This window comes from Sycon ciliatum, chromosome 2 (genome assembly GCF_964019385.1).
Source record: "Sycon ciliatum chromosome 2, ocSycCili1.1, whole genome shotgun sequence".
NCBI lineage: Eukaryota > Metazoa > Porifera > Calcarea > Leucosolenida > Sycettidae > Sycon > Sycon ciliatum.
In genome coordinates, this window is record NC_088644.1 from 17,896,600 (window position 1) to 17,912,649 (window position 16,050).

The window sequence follows — 16,050 nt, forward strand, 5'->3', positions numbered from 1 at the left end:
CCCTGGTTTTGACGAAACCTGTGGCTGCAACAGTTACGCTAGTCATACATCTACGTCATTGTACAGTCATCTGATCTGAGACTGATGCATGCATGGTCGTAGAAAGACGTAGATTACATGTACATGTACATGGATTCGATGCACACACATCGCACAAAAATTAATCGTGGACAGCATAGATACCATGTACGACTTCGTACCAGATCTGCAGAGCGCATAAACAGTTTTTGTCTTTGGTAGTGCTGTTTTTATGAAAACAGTGTGTGTTTGGAAGGGTGTGTCGAAAGTGGTTTGGAAAACGATAGTCGATGGCACACCCGTTCTTGTTTGTTTAGCAGCTCATTGTTATTGATACTTTGCGCAATGGCGTCTGCAGCTGTATTCGAAGAACGCCGAGGAACTCAGCTTGATGATACTATTCCTCTCAGCTGCACATTTGATGAACCCCAAGTGGAAGGTTCTCACGTTGTATGTTTCGATAGTTATCGTATTGCCATGAGCTATTGTCTCTGGTCGTAAACGAGAGGTATTCTTCTGTTGATGGTGTTGTAGACTTATCTTATTCGAGTTCAACGTGGATGGAGTAAAGATGATTCCTGGGGTGTAAGTACTTTGGACTGTACGAATCACACAATTATTTTTTGAAACTGAAACACAAAAAACTGTCAATAGGTAAATTAATTGATAATTGTATTGCTTTTTCGCTCTGCAATGTCCATTCCTGAGGTCTAGGAGCACCAATACATACGAGTGTGCTTCCCTTATATCTGTAGCTGGTAGTTCTTCATATATTTTCTACTTTTGACATGATCAATATCAATGTGGGTCCATCAATTTTTTTTACTCAATTTAACAGAACTCTTCTATAAAGCAAGTATGTACATGACAGTATACATGACTATATTTCTCGGCAACATACACACAATCCATTGTGCCATATTATTATTATTAATTTTATTATTTTACTAGGGCAATCCCCACAGACTGTGAGTCTTTTTACAGGGTACCCTATGCCAGTGCTCTGATGTTCTTTAAGACAGCAAAGTCTTGTGGTGCTGTTTGAAATTCTTAGATCAGTCGACGGTACAGCGATTTCGTTCGACTTCACTCAGATCTTTCGGTGAGTGTGATTTGAAGTGTATGAGCAACGTGTAGCATTAAACAGTGCTAGAGGGTGGTATAATCATACCGCTGGTGGGAGGAAATTTGTGAGTTTGAGCCCCGCTCAGGCTCTCACACAGTACAAATCATGTACAGTGAAACCTGTCTAAGGCGACCACTCAAGGGACGAGAAAAAGTGGTCGCCGTGGCCAGGTGGTCTTCTTATCCAGGTTCAGTGCGTCACGTGACCATGTCCACATGTGATACATCATTTTGATCAGTGTATCACAGTGCACACATTTATGCTACTCTAGCACGGCTCCTGTGCCTAGGGTCCTCAGTCCTGTCAAGTGTCGTGCATGCACCATGTACATCTACACTTCCTGCACTGATGTGTAGATCTACCATGCATGGTGCACCATGCAATGCGTACATTTACATGTACTAGCACGGTGCATCGCGGTCGCGGGTGGGTGGTCGTCGGTTGCGTTGAGCGAGTGGTCGCCTTACCCAAGCTGTTTTGAATGTGAATGCGTCGTGACAAGGAAAAGTGGTCGCCATGGTCGAGTGGTCGCCATATCCGAGTGGTCGCCATTGCAGGTTTTACTGTATATGCATTACATACTACAAGTAGCTCTGCACATCTGCAGTTTGCACATGGAGCAAACTAGTGCTAGTAGATTCTGAATACGCCTGTAGTAGCAGGTGTAACGTTTGTGGCTGTCTGGCTGCTTTCATGCGCATGCTGCTTAGCATTCAACAGTTACCGAACAGTGCACAGTCATGTACAGTAAATAGTGGATATAACGTGCCCCTTTGATTTTCGATAATTTATCACTATATCCGGTGCATCACTATATCCGATTTCCATGTATGACTGACTAATGGCACATGACTGTGCATGAAATGATGCGTACATGCTGGAAAAAGCATGAAAAGCAGCCACGTGTACATGTGGCTGCTTACAGCATACAGAGAAGAATTTTCTCTCAATCACGTCTGCTGCCAGATGCATCCAGGCAACACTGGATCAGTTTTGGAAGAAATAAACTAAATTTGAAGAACAATTGTTTTGTGATCATCACTCTTGATCAGTATATACGATATTTTCCTGTGCATTTGATATGGTTTGCTTCCTGAAGCCCATCACAATAAGCGATATATCGGTATAGCCGATAATAGTGTGTATAGTGATATTTTAGCTGTATTTTTTTGTGATTTGATTTTGATTTTGGCGAGTTCGATCATTATAGCCGGTATATCGTTACACCCGGTCACTTTATAAACGATACTCACTGTACATATGTGTTAGCATGATGACGTCAACTGTATGTGTATGTGTGGTGTGTGTGTGTGTGCACGCGTGCGTGCGTGTTTGTGCGTGTGTGTGTTTTGCTGCTTATGTGATATGTGTAGAATTCAGGTGTTGAGCTTCCTCTCCCTCCGAAGAAAGTCTTTGGCAACATGGATCGCATGTTCATAGCTGAGAGGAAAGCTGCACTACAGGTACTATGTATGCTCCTGCTGACCAACACTGACCAAAACCAAAATCATCATTCATGATGTCATCTTTCCACCATCATGGCTACGTGCTTCTCCTGTATTACCTTTCTCATTTGCATGGCCATGTATGTTGCTTACACTGTATTGTGTATTTGCTCTGCTGTATCTTGTTTTACAGGTGTACTTGGAGTGTGTGTTGAGAGAGCCCATCCTAGCGTGTCAACTTTGCATGAAGAGATTTCTAGATCCAACCAACTATGATGTTGCTGTAGATGGTGAGTGGCCATGACATTCCTGGGTGTCTTTTGCCCATGCTGTCAGTATGTGTATTCAACTGATAAGTACTGCTATCAGTATGTACTCTCTGACTGGGTTATGATTGGAATCAATTATTCAATTGGAAGTCCCATGTATGCACAGGAGTATTTTTCCAGTGGAGTTGTCTTCTGAGTTCTGTGAGCCCTTTCCTGACCTCTGTGTAACCATAGCCACTGTGTATGTCATGTGAACGATTTCAGAGGAAGCACTTCGGCAAGTGTCCATGTTCTTTCGCAATGAACCCACTTGGGAAGTTGTGGAGCGCTTGCCAAACATTGGCTGGAGAATACGAAGGCACTACTACGTGGTGCGGCCGCGGGATTCGCCCAAGGCCGTCAAACATATGTTAACTCTTGTAAGTCCTTACATGGTGTGTGTGCGCGCACGCGTGCGTGCGAGGCTGCCTTCTTGCCAAAGCATTAGGAAGTTGGACTAGTTTTCGGCTCCACGATCTAGTGTGTCGTTACTATAATATAGTATACTGTGGCTTTCATGGCTGCGGTTGTTAATATGTCTATTGGCTCTGGATTCCCAGTACTCCGTTGCCGAGGCTGGTTGGTAGAGCAACTCCAACTTCACTTCAAGGTACATCTAGTGTCTGCTTTAATAAAAGCAGCATGTTGTCTATACTGGTTACCCCAGCAAGTGTATGGTGTGCAAGGTTTCTGTTTTGGCCGTCCTGTTCTGATGCACTTCGTGTGGCATAGACCAGGCGTGCATTGGGGGTCGATTCACATGGCTTCGCCAGTTATGTGGATTAGGCCGATATCTGGCGATAGTCTTGATCTGTCATCAACCGCCACACCATAACTGCGCTGAATGCCGAATGCTGCTGATTACCCCGTCATATTTAGTCTTGATCTGTTTCATTCGAATCTTGTCCGCTATAAGAGAAAATCCGTGGGTGTACATCCAGTGCATTTGCAGATGTGCGTGCTTCTCTTGCGACGGGTGTACAGTGTACACGGTACATGATGTGTGTGTGTGTGTGTGTGTGAGGGGGGGGGGGGGGTGCGCGCTTTTGTGTACATGTGTGCGGGTGTGTGCGTGCATGTCCCTGTATGTGCGTGTGTGTGTGTGTGCGTGTGTTGAATACATTAGAATCTGTTCTTGTTTGATTCTATTTGCCGGTGAGAAAATCCCATCCCATGCTCTGCCACGTGTTGTGATGTATTGTGTGTATCCTAGTCAGTTGTCAGTGTTGATGTGTTGACCTTAGCTAAGGAGTGCAATTGCCTGTAATAATTAGTGATTGACCTGACGAGACTTCAACTGGAAAGCACTGTTCCCTGTCCATCCTTCATTGTTGAGTGCTTTGGAGTATGGAGCATTTCCCTGTGTATGATAATGTGATGTTCTTTTGCTGTATGTACTTTTATAAACATTTTTCTTTTGTATTTGTGCAGCTACCACCTGGGCCACAGTTGTTCCTGTCAGAGAAAGATCTAGTTTCCTTCTTCAAGGTTCTTCAGAACCTGATTGTGAGTTTTCTCTCTCCACATGCATGAATCTCATTGTCTGCGCTCTCGCTGTATTAAGTAGCATGGTTGTTATCTCTCCTCTCGTTAATGAGCAAAGGAATTTGCTTGCTATCGTCGTGTGAGGCCTGTGTAGTGTTCACGTACACTGAACCTCTCGCTCAAGCCAATGTGCAGTGTTCATGTGAACATACATGTACTTTGGTCTTGTTCTGTGTGTGTGTGTTACTGTTTAGCACCCCAACATCCTTCCTGTTCAGTTCTCAACTTGGAACAACTCGGCTGCTCTTCTGATTCAGCCCTTTGTGGAGCATGGTAGTCTGCGTGATTGCATGAATCCGAAGGTGCGTTGACATTTCTGTTTTCACCACTGAAGGCATCATTATTCCATGCTTGTTTCGTTTATACTGTTGCAGATGTCTTTCCTGAATTCCCTTCTTCTCCAGTTTCAGCTTTATGAAAAGCTTTCTGTTGCAGTTGTCACTGTTGAATGTACTCATGCTTTTTGGTTTCATGTATGATCCTAACTGTCAGTAGCAAATCATCCCCGTTTCTCCTATTTTCTTGGCAGACAAAGCTTCGCCAGCCATACATGAAGAAATATGCACTAGGTGGCAATGGGTTGTCTCTGATGGAAATTCGTAAATACTGCCGGCAAGTATTGGACGTAAGTGCACTAGGTCATACAGTCTTCGATATTGTGAAGTGGGAGCATCTGACTCTAGTCATTCTTCTTGTTGTAGGGCTGCCTGCCTTGTTTATTGACCATTTTCCATATTATCTGTGTGCTTGTGACCTTGTTGCTGTGTGCAATGATTTACTATATTGTGCGATAGCTTCGCAAGTTGTCCAGGCCCATTTATCCTTCTTGTGTTTGGTCTATGTTCATGACTGTAGGCTGTCAAGTACTTGCATGACAAGCAAGTTCCTTTTAGTAAGTACACTTAGTTGTGTGTTGCTTGTGTAGGATACTGTTCAGCACTGTAGCTGTTTCTTTTGCACCTGCAGTGGCATTTGAGTTACTGTCGTCCTCTATATGGTAGTCTTATGTCACCATAGTATAGCATGACACCTGCCTTTTATGTGCGGTGGCACTTGTGCGGTGTCTTTCATGTGCATTGTTTCCAGGTATTGGTGTTGTGTTTGTGACGTATGTTTACCATTTGCTTTAGGTTTGTACAGCTTTGAAAGTTCCCTTTTGTTACTCAATATACCAGGCTTCCTTCTCTTCCTAACATAATAATAATGGTGACATGAAGAGTCAATAAGTTCCCAAGAGTGTGCAAAACTCGCATCACGTGTTCCAGGCACATTTCATAGTGTGAATACTTAAGCTAGCCTGCGTGCAATCCAAGTAATTATCTACCATGCTCATGCTGATGACTCGCATAAGCTTAGTGGGTTTCTGTTATGGAGTGCTATTTTTATTACTCCGCTGCTGGCTAAAAACAAGCTGGATATGTACAACGTGAACACTGCACCGCGTGATGTGAGTTTTCGCCATCCGCGAACCCCGTCGAAAGGGTATCCAGAATGGCACACTCTTGGTAACTTATTTACTCGTGGTGACATTCATAGACCAGAAGACTAGGGCCGTGGGTAGTAATGACCATGGTGTGCTTGCGACTCTGTTGCTATATCCACTGTGTATGCAGCCTGTTTCCATGCTGGCAACATCTTCATTGATGCTGGCAATGTCAAGTGAGTACTGCCTTTTCTTCTTCTTATTTATTATTATGTGCATTTTCGCATTGAAGTCGACTGATAGGTCCACTTCTTCGCTTGTTCTTATGCTTAGTAATATTAATAGTCACATCTGTGTGCGCATGAGTCCAAGTCCAACTGATTGTACGACCACTTGCTGTTGATTTATGTCATGCAATAATACTGTGCCCCTGTGAGCTACATCCGGTCAGTGTCTGTTAGAACTTTGAACCATTTTTAGAGTGGCTTCTATTTTGCTTGCTTTTTTCCTCCTAGGCTGAGTGGCATTGAGGTGGCTGCCCTTGGTCTCCCATCACCCTATCGGCATTACATTGTCACACTGAAGAAGATCCAGGTATGGACCACTTGTTGTGTCGAGTGCACGTTGTCTTCATCATGGAGGGTCCTGACACTGGTACAAGTAGAGCCCATGCATTCACATTGTGTACTTAGTCCATGGCCACCAGGTGTATATACAAGTACATTGTGAGAATCAGGGTAATGAGTGTAGAGCTGATGATTCCACTCCCTTTGGCAACTGTGTGAGTACGTGCATGTAGACACGTGTGTGTGTGTGTGTGTGTGTGTGTGTGTGTGTGTGTGTGTGTGTGTATGTGTGTGTAACAGTATGTGTGTGCACGTGCGCGTGTGTGTGTATGAGTTGGCATGCTTGTGTCAAGCCTTATTGCCATGGTTTTCACTTACATTACACCTCTAAATGTATGTCTGATTGTATTCTGTGGCTGTAGACCAAAGAGGCTGAGGCAGTGTACACATTTGGTCACCTGCTGTATGAGCTGACGTTTGGGCAAATCCTGAAGGTTCCTTGCGTTGAGCAGATCCCAGCAACGTGCCATCCTGAGCTAAGTATGTTTGTACACTGGTATATTGCAGTATTACGTAGTCAGCAAACAGTACTTTTTCTCTCTTTCTTTTGTGGCTCATGAACACAGCAGACATGAATGAGGCTGAACTTTGTAGCAATGAAAATTGATTTTCTAAGCCAGCATTTATTTATTGTACCATAACATTCTAGTTAACTGTCAGAGGAATCTGGGCAATATTTCATTCTGTAAACATATTGTCTCACGTTTGGAAATGTGAATTGTTGTGCAAGTCATTTGCGAGAAAGTCTGCCAAGTGAGAGTATCCCACTTCATAATCGCCTGTATCTCTGCTACAGTCAACTTCGCGTATAACGACACTCGGCGGGGCATCAGAAAAGTGTCCTTATTCGCGAAGTGTCGTTATACCCGAAGTCCCATTATATGTATTACAGTTGGATGTGACTTTGCTCTGGGCATGGAAATTCTGTCCTTATTCGCGAATTGTCGTTATATCCGCAGTCGTTATTAGCGAAGTTGACTGTATTTATGTGTATTTGTTCATTTTTAGAACCTGTCCTTGAGTCATTGCTGACATCGTCAGGTGTAAAGTCCGGAATGCCATCGCTCTCCTCACTCCTTGCTAGCCCGTGAGTAGTATTCACTTCTACAGTACTGCATGTTACTGCGTGTCACTGCATGTCTCTTTATACCGTACTTCCCCACATATAAGCGCATGCGCTTATAAGCGAAAATTTGCTGCAAAAAAGATCTTTGGCTGTGTAAACATGTTCGGGTAAAAGCCCATGCGCTTATATGCGCAATACAGGTTTGTCTGTGTCCTAAACAATGGTGTCATCACACTACTTAGTGGTATATTTCGCTCCCGCCTTTTCACCAATAGTGTTCACATATAAGCACACGCGCTTATAATTGAGGGGTGCGCTTATATTCGGACATAAGGACATGCGCTTATATGTGCAGAAGTACGGTACTGATACTGGCTGCAGAATGCGTCATGTACATCTTGTGACATGACATGTTGTGTTCCAGTCTGAAAACACAGGTGGAACGTTAAAACGTTGTCTGTGATGCTGTGGATACATGCTGTTTTTACGTGTATGTAATTTCCTGCAGGGTATTTCCAGAACTGCCAACTGCTTTGATGGACGCTAAGCCGCAATTCAAGGTATTATACAGTACTTCGGAGAGTGGCATGAGCGCCGGTGATATCATGGCATGTGCAATTATTTGTGACCATTGTCACCTGTTTCGCATTCAGCACTACAAAATATCAACTGTTGTCTGATGATCTTGTGTACTGTGAACTTATATATTTTTGGTGCCTCCGTGATAATCTTTTTTGCAGCAGTTGTGTAGAATAGAGGTGGAAATTAATTTTAAGTGGTGGTTTATAGCAATAAAAGTACCAAAACCTGAAACCTATCGGGGGGAATGCGACTGCAACACTGTGTACAACTGTGCACATGTATGTGCGTGTATGTCGCCTGCCTACCTGCCTGACCATCATGCAATTGGCATGGCCTGTTCTCGTTTGTTCTTTTAGCTGGGTAGCAAGTTAAAGGAGTCGCTCCGTACCGCTAAAGAATCAGCAGAAGGTCAACTGTCAGATGAGCAGAAAAAGGTATTGTACTCGTACATCGTGGAATGTGTCATATGACCTGCTACCTGTCGAATTCTACGTGAAAAAAAAAGTACACCACTCATTGAGCTTGGTAACCGCAAGCTATTTCAAGTTAATGTTGCCCTCCTTGTCACGCTCACTTCTTTCGATGTATGGCTGCTAGATTATGATCAACTGAACGTATTGTTTTGAGAGCTACACAGTAACGCTGTACCGGTAGTTGTGGACTGAAATTGTGTCGAAGTTTGGTCTTATTGTGTCTGAGACAAATGTACTTACCGGTACCTCTTGCGTACTTACCGGTACATGTGATTATTTGAATTACTTACTTCTGAAAGAGAGATTTTGTCGAGCATGTTGCTGGGAGATGTTTCTTAGGACAGATTGGCTCTGCCACCTCTTTCAGAGTCAATGGTGATTGTTGGGATTGGTTTTGATATGTGTTGGTAATCATAGGTTAGTCAGTTACGACGGATCAACACAGCGAAAGAGAAGGAGAAAGCTATATCTGAAGAAGAGCGTCGTCGGCGAGCCAAGGCCAAGAAGGTACTGTTATTCTGTTGTGTTGAGATGTCTCTTGTTCATTGTGTAATGCTGTGTCAACTGTGTTACTATTGTGCAATGCTGTGATATTGAATGGATGTCTTGAAAACTGACCTTTCATGCACCCTGGATCTGCCCCTGTTGCTGTAGGCAAGGTTATGTATCACGCTGATTCGTCTCTAAGACTACCGGTATTCTAATTCATGTGTTTGTTCGTGCGTGCGTGCATGTTGATCTACAGAAGTCACTTGTAACCGCCACTAGTTCATCATCAGTAACAGCTACTAGCTCCAGTACAGCCAGTGGTAAGTGTGCAACATGTCCTGAGCCGCTTGTCTTCTTTTCATTGACTGGACATGGATATTTGGTCTAAAAGTGCACAGCTGCCAGTCTAGATTCTCGACAATATTAATATTAAAAAAGAGTTGGTGGACAAGCCGTTGATTATTCACTCTCATTGTAATATCAAAAAGTATTCTTTCTAGACCAAAGAGTGGTATATTTGATAACATTTAATAACGATAGAAATTTTTACGATACTTCTCCAGACGTTTCGTTGTTCTGAACAACATCGTCAGTGGATAAAGAATGGAGGGCTTTTAGCCCTCCACCTCTTTTAGCCCTCCATTCTTTATCCACTGACGATGTTGTTCAGAACAACGAAACGTCTGGAGAAGTATCGTAAAAATTTCTATCGTTATTAAATGTTATCAAATATACCACTCTTTGGTCTAGAAAGAATACTTTTTGATAATATTAATATTTCTTTGCCGTTTATCTTTTCTAAGCACCATTAATCTTTACGATTTTATCATCTAAGTAGGTCCTTACGGCAGGTGAGTTTTTTCTGCGGTGTGATGTTTGGTGGAATTGTGGCGGTTTGTGGGTGGCTGTGGGCAAGCCTGCAACTCACCCTAGAACTGGTGATGATCATGTACCTACATGAACCCATATACATGTATTTTCTTCTTTGTCATTTAATGTTTTGTTTGAAGCTCGTCCAGCTCAGAAGTCAGCCTCACCAGCCCCAGCGGCACCCAGTGCACCAGCACCACCTCCAGCACCAGCACCTCCGCCGCCTGCACCGGCTGCACCGGCTGTAGCTGCTGAACCGCCGGCATCCGGTGAAGGACGTGGTGCACTGCTGTCTTCAATCTCAGGCTTCTCTAAAGGTGGTTTGAAGAAGGCCGTTACTAATGACCGCAGTGCTCCACAGATGTGAGTGCCCCTGTTCATACTACCTGCTCCTCCACTGGTACCGCAAGGTGCACGTACACGCGCACACACACACACACACACACACACACACACACACATACAAAAAGCACTTTACTAGAGCGTCTAACCGTGCCCAGTAGCTCAGTACCTCGCTAGGCATGTTTTCTCTTTCTCTTCCCTGTTGATGAGATGCTCAATTGTTGAAGCCGTTTCCACAGATAGGAAGACAGACATAACAATGTCTAGGTAATGCGCTCCGTACCCTTGCTTATAATCTATATGGGTTTTTATCTTTGTTCGCTCTTAGCTGATGTTGTGTTCTTGCCTGAGTCCACTTCGCATAAAAAACTTGATGCCCTCACGTGTGCTTCTTTCCAAGATACACGTATACATATATATATTATATTTGTGCATGCTTCAAAGTAGCTTCTGAGTGAAGGCAATTTGTGGCGTACTTCTGATGTGTTGTGCTGGTCACAATCACACTCACATGTCTATTGTTTTACTGGTATGTGTATAGATATAATTATATTGCATCCTTATTTCAAAATCAAACTTAGTCAAATTTATGACAGTGAATAGGAATAATCCGATGACATACTTCTTGATGCTGTGTTTCAGTATCTGTCTTCTCTCTTTTCTGTTTCATAAAATCATGGTCTCAACCTTCATATACATTCCATTCAATGATTCACACATCTGAATACGGATTTTCAGGTTTTCAGGTTTGACCTGCTGTCAAGAATCATCCTGTGATTTTCAGGTTTATGAATGTTCCTGGATGTTATAAATGTTTTTGCTGTCTACTTCTACGGTATGTGCAAGGTGTTCTCCTAAAAGTAAAGGTGCCTCCATTGAACCTTCCACTCGGCAAACCTGCAAGGAAGCACCACTCCCTACTCAATGCGCAGGTTTCGGGGAATTCACTCTCATCAGTCGAGCTTGACTACACTGAGGAAGATTGTGATTGAAGAGAACCACTTTTATAGTGCTCTCCAGGCCAAACCATCACCATGGTCACCAGGGATACAAACGTACAGAGACGCTCCGTTCCCAGCGCAACAAACACTTCGTGAACACCAGATAACAGCACGAGTCAGTGTCGCTCATTGATACCGTAGTGACGCACATAAAGGCCCATGCGCTTATGAGTTTTTGCGTTATTTGATATTTTGCGGGTCGTTTTGTCTCACACATAGGCGCATGGGCTTGAGTTGCTAGTGTACTGTGGTACCATGCATAATTATGCAAATAGTGCAATACCGCAATGCGCATTGAACTCTGTGAATATGGTGTTTTTGTGGTGTCTGTTTGTCGCGGGATGGACTGCATATAGGTTCACTTATAAGCCCTTGCGCTTATTTGTGAGGGTGCGCTTATGCCCGGGTATAGGCACATGCTCTTATACGCTCGTCACTACGGCAGGTAGAACAGACGTTGACGACCCCCGGTCATTCGCAACGCTGTTACCCCAGAATCTTCCTCGGCCAACTCAAGCTGAGGAGGGGTAAATTCCCCGAAACATTATGTATTGAGCAGGTGCTTTCTTGCAGGTTTAGCCGAGTGGAAGGGTCGATGGACTTTCGGTGTGCTCTGGATGACAGCCGTGAGTCAGTCAAGTGTCAAGTCAGCGAGAAAAGCACGAGCTCCAAGAGCGGGGAGCAGCCAACTTCTAAAAAAAAGGTGCGGTTGACTTGGGTTGCACTGGGAAACCAATGCCCTTGGCACAGGGGTTGACTTATAACCGGGACTGACATAAAACTGGTAAAATGCGGTAGTCCACAGGAGCCACATCTGTCAACTTAATGAAACAGCGAGCCATTTTAAAAGTAATCACAGATGTCGGATGATGTTTGAAAAGAGAGATTGAAAACTATAAATTTTCCACATAAAGGAGAGTTTCAATCATGCCTGAAAATAAGTGGAGATTCTGGAGGGGGGTATTACATGAAAAATGGGCGATCTGAAGCAGGTAACATGATGGAAGCTGTATAGCACAGGGCCATTGGAGATGTAAAAAGCGGATAGAACGAAATGCCCACAAGAGAAGAGGTGGTACACAAGCCCGAGGCTAGAGTCAGTAACTGTACTTCTGCGTATGATTGTACCATGAACTATGCTGTATATCAGTGCCGACACATCGTACAAGTTTAATAATTACTGTCGTAGTGTTGCCATCGCGACTGCCATGGTCAGTGTACTCAAGATAGTCAGAAACTAGAATCAGTTCATAGCAGCATCCACACTCATGTCACCGGAGGCAAGGTTGAAGATGAAGAGGGAATGCACTAGAACTGTAAAATGGATAGCAAAGCTTAGCTTGTAGTAGTCAACTAAGAGTTAGCTAGGATCATCCTGGTTCCAGCATAAGTACAGGACATGGATGTTCCAGTGCGGTATGTACGGGACACCATTCCCCAACGTAGAGAAAGAGCAGGCAACTGCAGTATGAGCAGCAGCAGTAACTCAGCACATATACACTTTATACAGGTAATACTGTATAGGATCAAGTGACTAAAAGTACATAGCTAGCCCATTCAAGATGGACATGGCAGAACTATCACAAGCAGCGGGGCAATACTCAGTAGTTTTTCTACAACCCATCATTCCTTGTGCTTGGTTAGGATGGTTGCAGACAAGTTGCACAGCTAGTAGATCTACCTGCGTACCAACGTATCAGTCCACCCTCCAGATATTCATATGCGAAGCAGTGTGCATAGAACACCAGTCCTGATCTCATTGCCATGCAGCACAACAGGAAGCAGGCGAGATGGAACCACTAACAAGAACAACCGCTAGAACCTTGCTCATTATCAATATTGCTCAGTTGGATCTGGTCAGGAAGGTCGGTATACAGGCCTGTTCCCAATTCAGCTTCCTACAAACACAGAGATGCACAACACAAGCAGATAAACCACATCGTGCTTTTCAGCTACCTAACAAATAGAATCATTCTTGGCAGTACTAGTCATGAAGTTGGTTGTTCCAACTAGGAACACACGCTTCTTGCCGAACTTGACACTTGACTGACAAGAAGTGTGTGTTCCTAGTTGAAACAACCAACTTCATGACTATTACCGCCGAAGTCGCAACTTCTAAGTTTGGATACAGTACTAGTAAGTAAAATTCATCGTAATGGCACATAGAAATAAAAAGATGATACATGTACAGTGCTGGCAACTGAAATCCGACCCCCTTGCCGGCAAGGGGGTCGGATTTCAGTTGCCAGCACTGTACATACAATGGTGCATACCATAATGACACAAGACAGCCATCATCACGTCTTCATTCTAGCAATGCGAGCTGTACGTCCCGAAGAAAGACAGACAATATACATTACAGATCATTGTCCTTTTTTGAAGAGCATGTGCTCACCTGTTCAAGGGCATTCTTGGCAATAGCCTGGAAAGCTTGCTCCACATTGATTGACTCCTTTGCACTAGTCTCATAGTATGGAATGTCATTGAACGTATGACACCAGTTCTGTGCACGCTTTGTGGACACCTGAGCATCAGAAGCAAGCAAACCAAATACATGAAGTAAGCCTACTTCAAGCCGGGCCTGTCACACTACAGAATAACTATACCATACCTGACGACTGATATAATAATTATTACCTCAGCCAAGAAACAGCAGCAGCAGCAGCAGCAGCAGCAACATACTGACAACTAGCATCACACTCTGGTACGTAGATGAGTCCGGTGACTGGAATACTTATATTCAGCCACTTACCGCTCGCGAGTCCAAATCAACCTTGTTACCAAGGACAACAAAGGGAAAGTTGTTTGGATCTCTGGGACTTGCTTGGACTAGGAACTCATCTCGCCAACTGTCTAGATTCTTGAAGGTATTGGGCATTGTAACATCATACACTAACACACAGCAGTCTGCTCCACGGTAGAATGCCACTCCAAGGGATTGAAATCTTTCTTGGCCAGCTGTATCCCAAATCTACACAGTCAGGATAAAGACAGTGCAGCAATAGCATAGCTGGGTGGTACGCACAGACAATTTTCTACGGCTACTGGTGCATGCGTAGGCATTGCTCACGCGGCTGGAAAAAGACCGTTGCCCAACAAGCACCAGTTGTCTGCTCCCGGCCATTAGTGCAGCTCCACATGCAGTGCACATTCCCAAGTCACAGGCAAAACTTCTGACCGTGCATACTCCTAGCCTACATCAATGCTCTAAAGTAGATCTTGCCCTGTCCCGACACGTTGCAAACTGGGACAGAAGAGTGCACGTAACCCCAAAATACATGATCATAGTTGATGAGGGACCCTACCTATGGGGAATCTGGCATGTAGTGATAACTCCGATACTCTGATGAAGAAACTACCACGAAAACTCAACTCCCTGCACTACCAATAATTGTCATTAGAGTGTACTTTATGTAACAGTCTGCTGGGGGTCAGATGCTCACACTGGCCATGGTCAGATGCTCACACTGGCCATGGTCATTTGCTCATAACATAAGACATGAGCTTTCATTCGCAGTGCGCATGTTGTTCATTTAGACTTTGCAGTAACCAGACGACTTCACGCATGCGAGTTTGGCAGACCATTGTACATGCACTGTGTGTGTTCGACACAGATAGACACTGCAGGCGCCCCGTTAAGAGAGGGTTCGGACAAGAAAGATCATCCTGCATTAGCATGCAATAGGAATTGGAGAGCAGTGTGCAAGTGGCTTCTCATAGGAAAGTGAAAACTGATGCTGATAACAATTCCTTTCACCTTAGATATACAAGTTTGCTGGCAAACAGTAATGCCTGGCAATGAATTAAATGGGCCTCTAAGTGACCCGCCTCTGAAAATGTGCCGTATATTTTAGCAGTGGTCATTTATGACAGACTCTGCCATGCAATAGAAATGGGCCAGCCTCGTCGATGCCTCTCTTTCCCCACTATTAAACAGGGTACAAGAGAACACACAAGAGAGGAAGAGTGGGGAGGGAGAGAGGGACCCAGACTATCACAGTGCTGCCGGAATCGCAGCAGCAGCAGCAGCAAAGTGCCTAAAAGAAGTACAAAACATGTAGTGAAGGCCTATTTAAAATTTAAAATAATAATAAAGACGCTAACCTGCAGAGTAACAAGACGGTCATCAACCATAACTTCCTTTGTGAGGAAATCTGCTCCAATCGTTGCCTTGTACTGGTTAGTGAACTTTTTGTTGACATATTGGTTCATCAACGACGTCTTGCCAACACTGCAAGAAACACGAAGAGGATAGAATGGACAAAATCCATGCAAGTCTCAACATAATTGTAGACACGGCGCCGTCAAGGTCCGTGAATCGGTCGCGACGCTCAATCCATACCCACTGTCTCCAAGAATTATAACTTTCAGAAGGATTTTCTTCCTGGAAGCCATGGTTTGCTTCCGTATCAACAAGTGAGAACCAAATCAATGTTGTCCAATGGAAAAGTCAAATTCTCGTGCTACAATTATTGCAAATTGTAGAAAAGGAGATCTCGTGAAATCTACGGAACGAAGCAACAACAACTACAAGAAGATATTCCAGACACGTTCTCTGTAACTCCAAGCCAGTAACAGTGCCCTCATAAATCAAAATTTGCCAACTGATTTCCTTCAAGAACTTTTGACCTTTCGTTCATTCAGATTGTCAAAAGTATGTCTTGAGAGAAGAATGATCAGCAAACAAAACAAAAGTGGAGTGAGTCACTCACAACATTCAGTCATTCACAGACAGA

General features: G+C 43.9%; 2 protein-coding genes across 2 annotated transcripts; one reads left to right on the forward strand and one right to left on the reverse strand.

The window, feature by feature from the left end:
- The first annotated feature begins 244 nt into the window (after positions 1-244).
- Positions 245-11,140, forward strand: LOC135809022 (PX domain-containing protein kinase-like protein). The gene is made up of 19 exons (XM_065322280.1): positions 245-468; positions 553-603; positions 1,073-1,120; positions 2,518-2,607; positions 2,783-2,879; positions 3,123-3,277; positions 4,329-4,403; positions 4,637-4,744; positions 4,972-5,067; positions 5,298-5,334; positions 6,056-6,101; positions 6,381-6,459; positions 6,854-6,971; positions 7,500-7,578; positions 8,066-8,117; positions 8,496-8,573; positions 9,030-9,119; positions 9,358-9,421; positions 10,112-11,140. The coding sequence occupies exons 1-19, from the start codon at positions 364-366 to the stop codon at positions 10,336-10,338; spliced, it is 1,695 nt and encodes a 564-aa protein (XP_065178352.1). The 5' UTR covers positions 245-363; the 3' UTR covers positions 10,339-11,140.
- Positions 11,141-12,136: 996 nt separating this feature from the next.
- On the reverse strand, positions 12,137-15,985 carry LOC135809023 (ras-related protein Rab-7a-like). The gene is made up of 5 exons (XM_065322281.1): positions 15,657-15,985; positions 15,419-15,545; positions 14,067-14,285; positions 13,710-13,838; positions 12,137-13,212 (listed from the first exon to the last, which is right to left on the reverse strand). Exons 1-5 carry the CDS (start codon positions 15,707-15,709, stop codon positions 13,114-13,116), a joined length of 627 nt encoding a protein of 208 aa, XP_065178353.1. The 5' UTR covers positions 15,710-15,985; the 3' UTR covers positions 12,137-13,113.
- Between the last annotated feature and the right edge of the window lie 65 nt (positions 15,986-16,050).